This window comes from Ammospiza caudacuta, chromosome Z (assembly GCF_027887145.1).
Source record: "Ammospiza caudacuta isolate bAmmCau1 chromosome Z, bAmmCau1.pri, whole genome shotgun sequence".
Classification (NCBI taxonomy): Eukaryota; Metazoa; Chordata; class Aves; order Passeriformes; family Passerellidae; genus Ammospiza; species Ammospiza caudacuta.
Genome location: NC_080632.1, coordinates 40,847,355 through 40,864,604, shown reverse-complemented (window position 1 = coordinate 40,864,604; position 17,250 = coordinate 40,847,355). Strand labels below are relative to the sequence as shown.

At 37.2% G+C, this 17,250-nt stretch overlaps 1 protein-coding gene across 2 annotated transcripts in view; it reads left to right on the top strand.

Moving 5' to 3' along the window:
- RIC1 (RIC1 homolog, RAB6A GEF complex partner 1) overlaps positions 1 to 14,838 on the top strand; it is a 46,647-nt gene extending 31,809 nt beyond the window's left edge. The window contains exons 13-26 of one of the 2 annotated variants that reach the window (XM_058823392.1): positions 460 to 498; positions 753 to 863; positions 1,447 to 1,536; positions 2,177 to 2,337; positions 3,341 to 3,479; positions 4,557 to 4,673; positions 5,440 to 6,168; positions 6,486 to 6,644; positions 6,755 to 6,888; positions 7,873 to 8,159; positions 8,964 to 9,158; positions 10,937 to 11,114; positions 11,244 to 11,432; positions 11,734 to 14,838. In XM_058823392.1, the coding sequence (XP_058679375.1) occupies positions 460 to 498; positions 753 to 863; positions 1,447 to 1,536; positions 2,177 to 2,337; positions 3,341 to 3,479; positions 4,557 to 4,673; positions 5,440 to 6,168; positions 6,486 to 6,644; positions 6,755 to 6,888; positions 7,873 to 8,159; positions 8,964 to 9,158; positions 10,937 to 11,114; positions 11,244 to 11,432; positions 11,734 to 12,019 (2,814 nt within the window). In that variant the 3' untranslated portion in view covers positions 12,020 to 14,838. Of the gene's footprint in view, positions 1 to 459; positions 499 to 752; positions 864 to 1,446; positions 1,537 to 2,176; positions 2,338 to 3,340; positions 3,480 to 4,556; positions 4,674 to 5,439; positions 6,169 to 6,485; positions 6,645 to 6,754; positions 6,889 to 7,872; positions 8,160 to 8,963; positions 9,159 to 10,924; positions 11,115 to 11,243; positions 11,433 to 11,733 lie in introns of both variants that reach the window. The other variant, XM_058823391.1, reaches the window with a different exon arrangement.
- Positions 14,839 to 17,250: the final 2,412 nt, after the last annotated feature.

Genomic DNA, 17,250 nt, shown 5'->3' with positions numbered 1-17,250 from the left:
TAAGGTTCTCTTATAGGAAGGCTTTTGGATATGCTGGTGTGTATTTGGGACAGGATTAGAAATTTCATCCCTACACTGAAAGTCCTGTCTGAAGACTGTATTTATCAAAATATTTATGTTCCTTTGAAAGATTCTCTTAGAGAGGGAAGTAGCTGGGAGGAGACATGAGCAAATTGTGACTATTAATTTGTAATATAGTATTAATTGGTATATGTTGTTAGTACATTTTGATGTTTTGTGTATTCAAAACAGGGTAACATTTAGGCATGAGTAACTTTTGGTGTGTGGGCAGTAATTTTATTTAAAAACAAATTTCCAACATTAAATACCTTTATGATAGTGTTTTGAAAAGAAACCACTGACATTGTCCAAATTCTTGTAGGATGTGGCAATTAATTGATACTTTAATGGTAGTTGGTATAGTCATGTGGTTTTCATTTTCTCTTTTTTTTTTTTTAGATTCATAGTACATATCTAGAGAGCAACTGGCCTATAAGGGTGAGTTATTTTAAGAATATGTTCATGCTTTTTAAAGATATTGGAGGGTTATTCTTAGGATTGACTGAACTCTGAAAATGAAATCATTAATTTACATTACAGAGAGAAAACTGTGTTAGTAAAGTATGAAACATGAAGATAATTTACACGTTTTGAGTCTGATATTGTTGCCTTGTGGTGCATATTTGGATAGGACATAGAGTTTAAATAAATTCCCATCTGAGGTTCTGCTGCCTTTTATTTCTTTTTTACAGTTTTCAGCTATTGACAAGCTTGGACAGAATGTAGCTGTTGTTGGCAAGTTTGGTTTTGCACATTATTCTTTGCTCACCAAAAAATGGAAGCTGTTTGGAAACATTACCCAGGTGAGAGGTTATGGAATTTTATTCTGGTGCACAGGGAAGATTTTATTTGTTGGGATGTGAGACCTGGAGAAAATTAAAGAGTATCATTTTCAAGGGAACAGCCTGTAGACACATTTGGGATTAGGGTTGCTGGTTATGCATGTGTTTCTCATAAAGTGTCTGAAACACAGGTCTTGTGGTTTTGACACACTAATTTGTGTCTGAATATTAGCAGAGTGTTCCAATTTTGCGAGTGTATAGTCAGTCACTTAATTCCATTTGTTTTATCTGAGAGTTCATGTGATGTAGCTTTGGATGTAAAGCTTATAAATTTGGGCATTTGAGAGAGTCCAGGGATGTCAGTAGCATGAAGAACTGTGGAACTATATTTTGTAGGATGAAGTTTGGCCTGCACATACTACTCTTTAGTACTTTGGTTATTTTAAGCATTAAAAACTTCTTATTCATAGTCTTGCCCCTATGCATAAAGCTTATAGAGATCATGCATGGCTTTAAGAAATTACCCATATAATGTACATGTGTGTGTGTTTAAGTGTATAAAAATACATACCTATATGTCATCTGCTTGCTTTTTTCTTTTCAGGAGCAAACTATGATGGTAACAGGTGGCTTAGCATGGTGGAATGACTTCATTGTTCTTGCATGTTATAATTTAAATGATCACCAGGAAGAGGTGAGATACTTTTCTTCAAAGTAAACCTATAATGATTAAATTATCTGATCTGTATGACAGTAGTATTATTATTAAATTTCATAAGCATGAAATTTATCGTGATATTGTGAGCATGTTTATACATGATAAACTTTGGTGTTTTTTGGTTATATTCAGAGTTTATATGTTAATATATAAGTAATTCTTTGCAGAAAATTTTTGTTGTTGTTATTAAAAACTGTGTACTGCTGACTACAGTGAATCTACTCGTTCTGAAAACTTTGTGACACTTTTGCAATTAGCATGAAGTGTGTTCTGAGATACCTGTTTACAGTGTTTTGGGACAATTTTGCAAGCTTTTAAACTATATGGGCAGAGGAGATTTACTTACTCTTTGCTCTTTAAAACTGGTGAATAAAATTCCTTCCTTATGATTGTTGTTCAGTACTTCAGCTTTGGCTATACTGTGCTTTAACTGCTTCGGTTATAATAATAAAACGGATGCAATGGATAAAATACTTGATGAAACAAAAACTCAGTAGCGTGTCTTGGTAGAAATTCTTGACAGCCATTCCACAATAAAGAAAATAACCAGAAGTGGAATTACTGTTACCTTCTTGGTAAACAGAACATGTTTACAAACTACTCCTTTTCCTTGCAGCTGAGAATCTACCTGCGAACGTCTAACCTTGACAACGCGTTTGCTCATATCACCAAAGTGCAGGCAAACACATTACTACTGAGTGTCTTCCGGGACATTGTGATACTGTTCAGAGCAGATTGTTCCATTTGCCTTTACAGTATTGAGAGAAGGTCTGAGGGGTGAGTGTCACTATTGAAATGCTTTTGCAGTAAGGTACCTGTAGACCTGCTCTCAGTTTGAGTAAATTCCTACAATAATACAAAGGTATTTGATAGCTGGTGGAGTCAGATTTTTAAAATATGGAGTGATGTTATCTTTATGCATAAGTTCATGAGGCTTTTCATTTGCACACATACTGATAGGCCCATGCAAGCCAGAAGTAGGTAGTGGCTGGTGTATGCACATTTCCAGCTGTCTGAACAAACATGTTCCTAAATTGTGGGAACTTGAAAACTGAATATGAATAGGACAAAAAGGGACTAAAAAAGACCCACATATTTGAATTTTTTTTTAATAAAAACATGTTTGTAATGTTAGAAGCACTAATTACTGAAGGGAAGGTGGCAGTAGGCTTGCAAAGATGAAAAGGTTTGGTCTTGGTGAGGTGTTGAGGAATTGTTTTAGTACAAAAGGAGTAGCAACGTAAAATATGCCAGGTGCTTTCAGACAATTAAGATTAGTGAATCTAAGGAGGAGATAAAGATTCAGAGATTGGGGGTTTAAGTCCCTATATAGGTGATGTTTCTTACAGTTATGGTATCTTCTTTTTAGCAAGAAAGGACCTTTTCGTGGTAGAAAAAAGCAAGTTGTTGGTGAACTTCAGAGAAAAATATTTTTAATGCTTTTAAAAAAGCTCTCAGCAGAATCCAAACCTGGAAACTGTCTCATTGAACGGTCAATAGAGTCATATTCTGAAGTATCTGATATTGTCTTCTATCCATGCATATCTGTATTTCCCAAGGTATCGAGATCAGTAGCCCATTTTAGGTTTGTTTGGTAACTTTATATAGAGTAGATAAGTGGGCATTTCTGCTGATTCCTGATTAAAGGAATGTCATTTGTTCCATAGAGTAAATTGTTTGCTAAGGGTAAGTTGCTTATTTTCATTAAGTTTACTTTAAGGTAGTTCTTTCATGTTAAGTACTGTTGTAAAATTTCTAAATGTAGTCATTTTCCTTTCAGTCTTAATCCTACTGCCAGTATCCAAATTCTTCAAGAAGTATCCATGTCTCGGTACATTCCTCATCCTTTTCTTGTAGTATCTGTTACGTTGACATCAGTGAGAACAGAGACTGGCATCACCTTGAAGATGCCTCAGCAGGTAACAGATCTTGAAATTTGATAGAATTGGTGCCTGAATTTGTTAGCTTACTCCTTAAAGGTTACCTGGCTGATAAATCAGTCATGAATCAGTGACTCTTGTATATGGTAAAATCCAGAACGCGGTTTTTTCTGAAGTTCACTATGTAGATATGCTATGTGGGAATTGGGCATAAGGGGGTGGATAGAGAAATAAGAGTTTAGATTTTATTTCATACCTTCTCGTCTTAACTTGCAAAGTTTGAGACCAAGTCTTGGTGAACAAATTAAATTTAACTCTGTCAAGGGTATGTTGCTCTATCATGTATTAACAGTCAAAAACCAGAGCAATCCATGGCATCAGGAATTACCTTTCTTGCAACAACATGTCCATTACTCAAAGAATAAATAGAAAAAATGAAAAGATGGCATTCTGTGTCTCATATGACCCTATGAGGCACTCTTTGTCAATTCTGCAACAGCCAAACAATAACTTAAGATGTGAAGGTCCCTGTCTTAACATCATAATTTTGTCAGGGCACTGAAAGAATTTCTACATGCAAAGAGAACTTGGATTTTTGTTGTAAATAAAAACAGAGTAGACTTAACTGAGCAGAATACTTTGCTTTCTTGACCCACCTTACTAAAACAATTTTTCTCTAACTGCAGCTAAATAAAAGTTCAAGATGCTGTACAAGTGTGGCTCAGCTCTTTTTGGCTCAGCTCTTGGGTTGTGTACCAGTGTAGTCTTTGCAGTCAGATACTGGCAATCATACTGTGATGATACTGATAAGAATACAGAGTTTTATTTTTCTTAGAATGCTGGTGGATTGCCCATTTTAAGACACATGGTTGGAAAAAGTCCATATTAAACACATGGAATGAGTTTGGTGAATAAGAAACCTTCCAGTATTTACTGCTTTGCACAAGAACTTGTTCTTGATTTTTCTAAGTCCTTCTATATTGAATTCAGCTGTTAGTCATCTCTGTAAAGTGGGACATTTAATTTACATTTTTTTCTGGGTTTTTAATGTGGTTATGAGTGAAATTATAATTCAAAAAGCTTAAATAATTTGCATAATATTCTTTCTGTCCTTAGGCTTGTGAAGCTGAAAGTATTATGCTTAACTTAGCAGGACAACTTATCATGTTGCAAAGGGATCGATCTGGACCCCAGATACGAGATAAAGATAACAATCCTAATCAAAGAAAGCATGTGAGTACATATATGAAGTCATACTGTGTATGACTTCAAAGATGGCAGTGATGGAAGAAGCTGTGCAAGAGAGTGGTCCAGACATAAAGAAAATAAGACTATAAGCAAGGCAGTATTTATGCTTACTGACGAAATTGTGGGCTGGAAGTATATTAGCATTTGCTTGTGTTCACTAGTTATATTGAAAAGAAATAGACAAGTTTTAAGAGTAAAGATACTGCCCAAAATTTCATACGCACCAATAACAGAAAATCTCTAGTCTGTCCAGAACTGTTTTGTATGTTTATGGAACGTTATCATTTTTTGCAGAGTACATTTACAGAGTTCTTGGCAATAACAACAATAGAAATCAATTACTGAACTCTCAGTTCTTCTGAGCTGATGAAAACCAATTCTATGTGAAACAAGCACATTGGGAGAGTGAAATTTGGAAAATTCAGATAGATTTGTCAATTCTAGGTTGGACTTGGGGGCTACCTGAAGAAGCAGAGAACAGGTTTTTACTTTTCACCTTTACTCTTACCTCTCTGCTTCCTGACTAAGTATTAAGGAGGTTAAAAAAAAAAGTGTCTTGAGTTAATATAGGTATTAAGTGGTGTTTTGTCACATGCTAGCGTGCAGATAAGAGAAAAGCAAATTTGTTTCTTCTTTGTTAGAAGAATAACATGTTTGAAGACAGTACTTAGCTGAAAAATAGAGTTCTTGTGAATAGGGTAAAAATAAAAGGAATAATGGATACTGATTTTTTTCTTCTCATTTTAAATAGCTGCCTTTTTGTGCTCCAGTTGTCCTAGCCCAGTCTGTTGAAAATGTATGGACTACTTGCAGGATTAATAAACAGAAACGCCACTTACTGGAGGCTCTGTGGCTCAGCTGTGGTGGGGCAGGTATGAAAGTCTGGCTTCCCCTGTTTCCCAGAGATCATCGAAAACCGCATTCCTTTCTGTCAAGACGGATCATGCTGCCTTTCCACATCAACATATACCCATTGGCTGTTTTGTTTGAAGATGCCTTGGTTCTTGGTGCTGTTAATGACACTGTGCTCTATGACTGTTTATACACTCAAACCAGTGCTAGAGAACACTTAGAGGTTCTCTTTCCGTTCTCCATTGTTGAGAGAACCTCTCAGATCTACCTCCATCACATTTTACGCCAGCTCTTGGTTAGGAACCTCGGTGAACAAGCCTTGCTTTTGGCCCACTCCTGTGCCACATTACCATACTTCCCTCATGTACTAGAACTGATGCTTCATGAAGTGCTGGAAGAAGAAGCTACCTCGCGGGAACCTATTCCCGACCCTCTCCTTCCCACTGTGGCGAAGTTCATTACAGAATTCCCCCTCTTCCTGCAGACAGTTGTTCATTGTGCTAGGAAGACAGAATATGCCCTGTGGAATTACCTTTTTGCTGCTGTTGGAAACCCAAAGGACTTATTTGAAGAGTGCTTAATGGCCCAGGACTTGGACACAGCTGCCTCTTACCTTATTATCCTACAGGTAACAGCACCAGATATATTGCAAGATATTTACTAATATTGCAGTATTTTAAAAATAATGTCATATCAAAGTTATGCATGTTCAATAGATCTTTAATGTAACAGTTTTCTGTTGATATTATGTCCAGTTATGAAGGGTGGTAAGATCATGCAGTGTAAGTAGTTAGTTTACTGTTTTAAATGGGAAAATTATAGCATTAAATTTATTGTTTATAATCTTTGGTATACTCGAATGTGAAGTAGTGTGGCTTGACTTATTAGAACTTCAGATCTTCTATAGTAAAAGTAAATCACTTAATTATGCTTTGTTGCTTGCAGAATATGGAAGTTCCAGCAGTTAGCAGACAACACGCTACTCTCCTGTTTAATACTGCCTTAGAGCAGGGAAAGTGGGATCTCTGTCGTCATATGATTAGATTTCTTAAAGCCATTGGCTCTGGAGAAACAGAAACACCCCCAGCTACACCAACAACTCAGGTTTGTGATGAGAAAAGTAGATACTATGCATCAAGCCTTGTATGATTAATCTTCATATTATATATCATGTTTGGTCCTTTCAGTGTATGTTTTGGTTTTCTTGCTTTTAGGAACCTAGTTCAAGTAGTGGTTTTGAATTCTTCAGGCATCGCAGCATTAGTTTATCCCAATCAGCGGAGAATCTCCATAGCAAATTTAATCTGACAAAAACACTGAGTATGCCCTCTGGCCCATCTGGAAAAAGGTAATGTCTTCTCATTGCCCACTTTATTAGGTAGAGGACTAACTTCTTACTAATTTAAGTTACAGAAAAAATTTATTTGATGGATATGTCCTAATCTCCTTCCACATTTTTTGCATTTATAATTTCACAACTTTTTTACTGTTTGTGTCTCCTAACATTCTTGGGAAAATATATTCTCACACATGTAAATACATGTATTTATGTTTATATGTATGCACAGGTATGCTTACATAGATATTGCTGACCCAAAGACTCTGAAACCACTGGATGTGGTACATATTGCAAGTGTAGTAATTTAAGTAGCTAGTGAGATCACGTGCCTCATATTTAAAGGACCTGTTTTTCTGAAAAACACATTTTGAACTGCTCACAGTTCACAGCATCACAGTGTACTGCTCTGCTACCATGCACATCTTGATCTGGCACTGTGTTTCCAAGCTACAAATAGAACCTTTTATGCCTTGGGGTGAACCCCTCTAAAGCTGCTGTATACCAACTTGATATTGATAGGTATTACAGTTCAGAAGTAGGATTGAATTGAAATTATTGTCTTTGCTTTGGCATTTTTCCCCATCCTGATTTCTAAAACCATCCTAGTATAAATTCTGAATTTAGGAATTTTTAATAGAGAGTACTGTCTTAAAGGTTTGGATAGGAAGGGCTGTGGGCCAATACTTGACTACTTCTCTAAACTTTGCAATGTCATCTGCCTTTTATCTCCTACTTTACTTTTTTCTGCATTGCTAATAGTTTAATGTTCTATAAAAACTGCTGCTGTTGTAACTTAAATCCTTTATTTCACCTACCTGTTGAGGCAATGGGACCTTTTAGAGAATATAAACAGCAAGGAACTAGGGAAACTGCTTCTGCTGTATTATAGAAAGCTCCCCTTCTACTACTCTGGTGACTTGATGTTCTGCAGTTGTGGCCTTTGTGACTCAGCTTTATCAGTGTTCACTAGGGTGTTCTGTGCTGTGTGTGTAGGTGGAGTAAAGACAGTGACTGTGCTGAGAACATGTACATTGACATGATGCTCTGGCGGCATGCTCGGCGTCTGCTGGAGGAAATCAAGCTGAAAGACCTTGGCTGCTTTGCTGCACAGTTGGGCTTTGAGCTGATCGGCTGGTTGTGCAAGGAGCGAGCCAGAGCTGCCCGTGTGGAGGATTTTGTGTGTGCTTTGAAAAAGCTACACAAGGATTTCCTCTGGCCATTTCCAGTTATACCAGCTTCATCCATTAATTCACCTTTCAAGAATGGAAAGTACAAGACAGGTACAGTAGCATCTGAGTTTGATAGATTTCAAACTCAGATTTCCCTCCTGCAATGCTACATCTGTGAATCTCAGTCTGTTCTGCCCCTTTTTAGCCAAGATAAGAACAGGCTGAGGCTTGCCACCTGCACAGCTTTCTCACACAGAGTGTATTTTTTGAAGAGATTCTGTTTAACATAGATGGTACCTCTCATGTGATTACCATTTCTGTTGAAATCTCCTGATTTCTCAGGTGTACTGAATTGGACATCACTGTAGATATTGAACTCAACATGGAAATTACTTCAGTGTAAATTCTGCTGCAGAAAATTACTAAAATCAATATTCTTTTGTAGTCTCTTGATGAGCTTTTGATTAACTTCTTAAAAAATAAATAGTAATGTTCCTAATATTTGAAAGTTAGATGGTAAGAACTTTGAAGACTTCTAAGCCTCCTTTATGTTACTGATCTCTCAGTTCACTACCTTACCTCCTTACAGCAAAGGTGACATTTGCTACCGTATCTCCACATGGCAAGGCTGACATTGCTGCCAAGTCTTCCTCTTTTTAGTAACAGCATCATTATTTACTTCTGTTGATGCTAACACTTTATTACATCATGCTTCTTTTATGCCAGTGCTCTCATAAAAAGCTGGTCAGAAATTCCTGAAATGCCTAAACTTGCTGCATTCCCTTGAATTTCATTGGTCCCCTGAATATTGACTTAGATGCAAGTTTTAGCTTCCTGAAATGCCTGGAGAGAACTGTCTAAATTTCCTTCTGGATATTTGCATGATTTTTCTATGGTGTGTTTTGATTTTTCTAGCTGTGGGGGAACAACTACTAAAATCTCAGTCTACAGACACCTTTGTAAACATGGAAATGGACACAGGGATTTCAAACACACCTCGCAGTCGTAGCTGGCTTGGTACTATCAGCTCTTCTCAGAGAGAAATTGATACTGTTTCATCCCATGGACCACACATGCAAGATGCATTCCTTTCTCCTTTGCTAAGTAAAGGTTAGTCACTCTTCCTTCTGTCTGCTCATTGGGACAATGTGAAGTGTATGCTTATATTTTGATATTTGCGTGTCACTGTTGTATTGTCCCTTCTCAACTACTGATAAGAAAAATTCAGGAAAAAAAAAAGAAGGGACTTACTGAAAAGTGAACTGAATTTTTTACAACAGAAAGGTAATGCCCATGTTGTACATCTCTAAGTACATGAAGTTGAATGTGGAATAGATATTTGCTGAAGTTTCTATCTGTGGTGATAACTTGAAGTTCAGTATTTTTTCAGTCTGCATAGGAAGAGTGTCCTACGTTGTGGTTTTTTGTTTCCTTGTCTCTTGCATAAATCAGCCTCTTGCAGGTGTTGGAACAGCTCTAATTGCATGAACTTTGTGCTTTTGGGTTTCCTAAGAATGATATTAGATATATTACTTATTGAGGAAGTTGAGGAAATTAGAGATCCATATTGTTGTATTTTTTCCTAAGGCTTTATGTAAATTGCTTATTAAAAGGTGCAATGTATGATGAGCTTACTAAAATAGAAAGTGTACTTTATATATACTTTTTTTGAACACAGAAGGATATGGAAAAAGTTTGTTAGACCATTGTAGTCTTTTAAAAATTTCGTATACTTCCTCTTGTCCTTGAGCATAGAGTGTTTTCAACAGTATCTAAATCATGTGATTTCCACTCCATTAGGGCAAAGATCTAAGTACATAGTGTGAGCTACAGTTTTTTCCTTAATTTTTACAACTGTAGAGCTTTCTGTGAGATTCAGGGCATTTGGAGATGTTTTCTGTCTGCTTGGGCATGGTCTCATTTTATTTTCACTCCTATTTCTCTTGTGTTTTAAATCTGGAGACTGCAAGAAAATAGTTACCTTTTTTCATTGCATTGACTTTACTGCTGTCTGCCACTACTGGTCTTTATATAAACAGGTATATGTAGGGCTTTTTTCTGAGCTGGATGAAGACCTTTGAGTTGAATGTACTTTGCTACACATTTTGAAGCAGTTTATTTCTAAAGAAACTAAATTAATAGCCTTCAAAACATTGCAAGCTGAATTCTAATAAAAATTTCATAAATTACTAATCCAGCACTGGTATTTATGGGCAAGAAGATAATCAAATAACCTTTTGACTTCCTGAACTTTTTCCAAGAAAAGATGCATATGCTTTAATATGGAAATAGTTCTCAAGAGTAGGTGCCTTCATGACTCACCACTGTAATGTTTTTAGCTTTGTTACTTTTCTTCTGAAAATTCTGTTACTGTATCTGCTCTTCATGTTTTTACTGGAAATACTTATTTTTGTATTTTGTGCTGGTAAATATTTACATTACAAAACACTTGAAATCTTCATGGTTTTGTGTGAAGAAAATAATTTGATATTGAAACTTCATTTTAACAAAATTTAAAGTTAAATAAGCAGAATTTTAGACAGACTGTAACACTTCCTGGACTTAATTCTAGGACTACAGTATGCAAGATGCTGTATTGGTGCTTTTATGATGATTGCCCGCAGATACCTAGGATGCCTTACTGATAATAATTCTCCTGAATTATTTTTACTGGATAGAAAAACTATTGCATTCCTGCAACATTAGTTCTACCATCCATAGTGACAAGAAGAATGCTGAAGCGGGATGGACAATATCCCTGAAGTAACTGTGATGCACCGTAAAGCATTACTGTTTGTCAATTTTTATAGGAAGTAGTTCAGAAATTCTGAATCTTACTAAAGTAAGTAGTTTCTTTTTTCCCTTATGTTTCTGAGTGTTTTTGATAGGTGATGAATGCAGCATTGGTTCAGCAACGGACCTGACTGAAACAAGTTCCATGGTGGATGGAGACTGGACCATGATGGATGAAAACTTCTCCAGTCTAAGTTTAACTCAGTCAGAGCTTGAGCAGCTCTCTCTAGAGCTGGCAAGTAAAGGGCCACACAAGTCACAGGTGCAGCTCCGGTAAGTAATGACACCTTTGAGACTGAGAATTGCTGGCTTGCAGCATTTGGAGAAAGAAACAATCTACACAATCACACTGCAATTTTTGTCTTGGGAGTAGAAAAATAAACAGCTATTCTCTCCATATAGGTATTTGCTACATATCTTCATGGAAGCAGGATGTCTGGATTGGTGTGTTGTCATAGGCCTTATTCTCAGAGAATCTTCAGTTATCAACCAGGTTTTCAGTATCATGCAGTCCTCTGATATTGATGGAGAAATCTGTCAGAATATTAAGACTGGCCTAGATGCTGTTGACAAGTGGGCTTCTACAGATTGGTAAGTGTTACTTTCTATTTTCATTTTCATTTGAGCTGTAGATATTTTGTTACCTAAAAAGTAACAAAAGTTATTACCTTCGCCTTATCTGAAACTTCACTTCAGAGAGTTGTAATGAAACTGGGAAAAAAATACCCAAAACACAAACCAAACCAAACCCAGAGGAACCAGCTTTCCAACTTTTATTGTTTGATCAGCGTTGCCATTTTCTCTTTATTTATAAACATTTGTGCTTTTCAGGCACGTGACAGAAGTACTAATTTTAATTCATTTGTGGTGTTTCATCCCATTCTCCTCCTAGCCCTGGGTACAAGCCATTTCTAAGTATCATCAAACCACAGATCCAGAAACTAAATGAAATAGTAGAAGAGCAAGTACAACCAGAGGCATTTCAGCCAGTGAATCCATCTAAGGTTCCTGAACAAGCGAACCCAAGAGCTGAGGAAAGCAGGACTTCATCTAGCCATGGCACTAATCCTCAGAGTGATGCTGGAAGCAGCAGTGCAAGCAGACATGAAGAGGACAAGGCTAAGACAGAGGATGAAGATTCATTCCAAGAAGGCAGTTATGACTGTGTTGTGTCTTAATGGAAGGTGAACAACTTCCATTTGTTCAGGTGTGAAAGGAAGCAAACCAGCTCTTAGATCTGCTTCTGTGTTTTGGATTTGAACTCTTTTTTAAATTTTGTTTGTTTGGTTTGGTTTTTTAATATTTCAATCTTTGAAATTTTTAGTGGGGATAACTAAACACCAGTTTCATCAGATAATTTCAAAAGGAGGCATGACTCTTTTTTGATGCAATGGCCAGACTGCAGCTTTACATTTTGATACTTTAAATGGTGTTGGAGAGTGAACACACATGGAGACAGATTCAGGCAATGTTCATCAGTACCTTTACATCACCAACATGATCCGAATGAACTACTTACATCTTGCTTGAGTTTAAAAGGTGAAGAGGGGATTAAATATAAAAACTGTTTTCTTTGCAGCTTGCCTGCCTAATAAATGTCTGATCAATGCAGTTCAGATTGGTTTGATACCGGTATTTTGTATTAAAGGACTGTAAAATATATTGTATGTTTTTGTGAATAATCTTGTACAAATACTCAAGACTGTAGCATATTTGGAGGTACCTATGTGTGTTTGCATGTTTCTAGATGACTAGTAAAGTTAAAGCAGAGTTGCACTTCTTTATGGATGAGGCATAATTTACTGACCTAACACTGACACAAGGTGGCTTACCTGTTTTTTTACTGCCACTTAACAGATCTTGCAGTTGGGTTAAGGGATTGCTGAAGGTTATTTATTTAATTGTAAATTCTTTTCTGATAAATGGATTTTTAAAATGTAAATAATCATCATATACTCTTGCTATGGAAAACTAGTTTAACAGCTCATACTTAAACATTTTTCAAACATTTTATAATATGCATACTTCTAACTAAGACATATTTAACTTTCATACAATGTTATGAAAACCTGGCTGCAGAAGTCTGTTGCTTTGAGGTACTTATTTTTTCTAGCTGCTGTCCCTATATAATAACTACCTGTAACAGTATTAATTTAGATATTAGCTTGTTTGTACTGTGCAATCTGAACAAAAATGTAACATTACTCATTTTATACATGATAAACTAGTTTATTTTTTATAACATCATTTGATTACTGACATGGACCAAACTAGTCATCGTAGGTAGTTACAGCATCTGTTGCTTTTCTAGCGTAGTTACTAAATGCACATCCATTTAAACCCTGAAATTAAGACTATTCACAATTAAGTTTTAAATGAATTGTGGTTTCATCATCTTTATTTCCTTTGTAGATAAGATCAAGTGCTTTAAAATGTACAGATATTAAACTGTTGCTTTAGAATGGCTTTTCTAAGCCAATACAACCAGTAAAAGTGCAATAATTGCGAGTATTACGTGGAAAGCTGGAGCCATTAATGAATGCAACTTGAACTTCATTTTAAGAGTTAAACTTGAGACTGAAGTTAGACGAAAGAAACGCAGTCTGGGTTCCAGCATTAAGCTTATTCTGCATTGTAGCTACTGGTTACAGATAATGTCTATCATACCTACAAGCCTGTTGTGACCTGATGTCAAAATTCATTATTGTTTTAAGGGGATAATACTTAAAGCTTTTTTTATGATAAAGAAACCTGCTTAATCTATGTTAAAAGAAATAAAAACTGTGCTTCAAGTTAATATTTTTCTGTGGTTCTGTGGTAATGATGTAGCCAAGCCCATCCTGGTCAGCGTTCTGCTGTTCAGGTTTTGGATCTGTGCAAGTAAAACATTAACTGATATATTAACATTCTTAATATTCATATCTTACTACTGTGCTACTGTTGTTTAGCAGGTAAATCTTTTTAGTTGTGAAATTTTAGAAGTTTGTACTTCTTTAGTAGTAATTATCTCTATGCAAATCTTACATGCTAATTTTGTATTTTGATTTCACTGCTGTTACACTTGTAATTAAAAGACAAATGTATTCAACTTTACTTGAAGTTACTCCTGTGAAAAAGAACTATTTCTGACTGCAAGCCATTCAGGTAGGCCATCTTAGAGAGACAAAGCTCTCAGAGAAACCACCTGATGAATTGTTTTTTATACTCCTGCAGCTTGTTTTTTACAGGATGAAGGAACCAAGCCTTTGCCTTATTAGTGCATCTTTGAACTTACATCCACCTGCTGCTGTGAAAAGAGATGTAGTGGGTTTAGGTGGCAAGGGTGTGGTGGCAAGGGAGGGCTGTGTCAGACAGGGCCAGTTCCAACAAACATAAGCTGGTGCCTCCTCTCTATAATGTATTTAACAAGGAGTAAAAAATGCTGTGGAATATGTGTGAGGAAGAGTCCTGCAGGCAGCCAGGCCCATACTGGAGGAGCAGGCGGAGATAGTCCAGGCACTGGAACAGAGATTCCATGCAGCCTGTGGCTCAAAGCAAGTAAATACACACATTAAATTATATACTAACAGTCTTGCCAATTAGCCTCTTACTGGTGTGGTACTGCTCAGCAGCTCAATCCTTTAAATGATGAGGAAGAGGCTCTACACCTGCAGCCCACTGTGGAGCATGCTGGAGCAGATACCCACAGTGGCAGCCTTGGAGCACCCACACTAAGCAGGTGGATGGATGAGCCCTGAAGGAAGCTGCAGCCCAAAGAGCCCACACAAGAGCACATTTCTGGCAGCAACTGTGGCCCACAGGGATCCATGCTGGAACAATCTCTTCCTGAAGGACCACCCCAGCAAGAGGAGAATCCAGTCTGAAGCAGTTTATGAGAGATGGTATTCCATGGAGTGGACCCCATGCTGGAACAGGGCAATAGTGAGGAAAGGAATGAAGCAGAGAGGAAATTTTTCAGACTGACCATGACCTGACTCTTAACTGAGTTAACCCAGTTCTTCTACACCACTGTGAGAGAGAAGGCAGAAGAATGAATCTGGGAAGGAAGGGGAGGTTGGGGGAAAGTGTTTGGTTATTATATTTTAATTTTAATTGGTAATAAAATAATTTTCCCAAGACCAGTTTGTTTCATCTGTTGTGGGTACCAGTGAATAATGTCCCTGCCCCAGCCCATGAATTTTCTCATCCCATTTTCTCCTGGTCTGCTGAGGGGAGAGTCAGCTGTTTGATAGGTACCCATCAGCTACCCAGGGTTAACCCTCCACAAAAGGTCTAGTCATCCACAAATGTGCACTATTTAACTAAAGATAGGAAAAATGGGTCACAAACAGTTGAGGATAAACATCTTTTTATGAAATTCAAACATGTTGACACTCTTTTCACTTTGTGTATTCAGCTCACATAAAACTGGCTGATGTAAGATCTCCTTCACAACAATTTGCACATCATCAAGTTTTCTTGATCTGTTTCTCATCCTGTGCGAAACTCCCAGAAAAACAGGAATACTCTGTATTCTTTGCTATTAGATTCTTTCACACCAGGTATGCCTACAAAGCTGCTTGAATCAAATTGCATTTCTGAAGGTAATTTTTCACTATCATTTTTGTCAACCCAAGTAAGCTAACCTTTCCTCAGCATGTTTTAGCTCAAAGAAACCATTTCAAATGGTTTTCAAGCTGCAGTGTCTCTAAGCTATAGGTCTGAGACCCACTGTTAAGTAAGCAGAAATACCTGAATTCATAATCTAGCCAGAAGCTGTATAAAGGAGGTCCTTTTCATAATAAACTGAGGGGAGAAGTTGTGTGTGGCTATAATGATATTATAAAAGATGATGGGTAATTTGCTGAGGGTGGTAAGCTGGGTTCAGCTGGATGGATTTCCCACAAGTAAGAGGGAACATAAAGGCAACCGACACAATCTACTGTTTCAGCTTCGTCTCCTGTCCTAGAGCTGAACACTGCTGAAGTACTCTAGCAGGCAGGGACAGGAATGGCAGCACAGGGTGAGTGGTGTAAGTCATCCCAGTGTTTAAGCAGAGAAAAGAGAGATACAAACTTGTTGAGTGTTCTGTTTATCATGTGGCCCCTGAAATGGGAAATTCTTTGGGCTTACTTATTCAGAGAGCACTGAGAGAAGGCTTTAAGAGTCCAAAGCTGGAGCCTAAAGCTATTACATAGCAGACACAAAGCACCTAACTACTCTTTCCTTTTTTATCCAAAAAACTCCAAACCCCAAAAAATCCCCCAACAAACACAAAAGAATAAAACAAAAAAAAAACCTTACCGAACAATGCAAAACAAAAACTCGAAACAAAACAAAACCACCCAAACAGAACAAACAACCACCTTCTCCCTTGAAAAAACCATCTCCAAATAAACTCTGCATGGGCAGCCTTCTAAGATGGTTACTTAAATTCACCTGTGCACTTGCTGGCTTTGAAGCTTCTACTTGTTCCATCCTCAGAACAGATTGAAAGAACTGTTCCTTTTTACATGAATCACTGCTAGTTTTAAGACTGATTATTTCATCTTTATGCAACTGAATTTTTTTAAAAACATGTTTGCTGAGGAACACTGATGCTTGACACCCTGCTTGAAATACAGATCTCCCTAAACAGGCTTATACTTCCTGCTCAAGACTCCGCTTTAATGCTTAGCATGTTCTTAAGCTGCACCCACAGCTTTGACAGAACCATGAAGAGCTGCAGCCCAACAGAACCTCTTTCACAGTGAACAGGAGAGCCTGGCTAATTTCTAGGATCAATTTATTTCCCTGAGACTGAAAGGGATTTACATGAAGGTTGAGAATGAATGTTCTGTGTTTAAAATGGAAGCCAGTTACATAAATTAACACTAACCACAGAATGTAGGTTTACTGATCTTGCATGTCTTCCTACCATTCTCCACCAAGACCACATACCAAGTTCTAAAATGGGTCATCCTGCAGGTCCCTTCTGGACAATTATCAAAAGTCAGATTATGTTTAGCCCTCAAGGGAGAAAAGTATGGAACAGCTTTGCCATGTAGACAAACTGTTCTTCAGCTGCATCCCACCTGCTACAACCACCTCTGTACAGACTTGTTAGATCTTGTCTATTTGATTATTGTTTCTCCAGGAGAACTGCAATCCAACACAGACTGACAGACATCAAAGACAGGCCTTACTAGCACAGAACAGCCCCACTCAGCTCAACAGTTTGTGTATGATTGTGTATGAAATTTTCCTGTTCATTGCACCTATCCCAACACTTCTTTCTTCAATTGCATGCTTCTACTTGAAAGACAATCTTGAAGGTATGGTGACACACTATAAGGATGCACTAGATTGCATAACAACAACATGTAGGGGCCTCCTTTGCTTAAATTGATAAAGTGCTTAGTACTCAGCTTCAGAAATACATATTTTAATA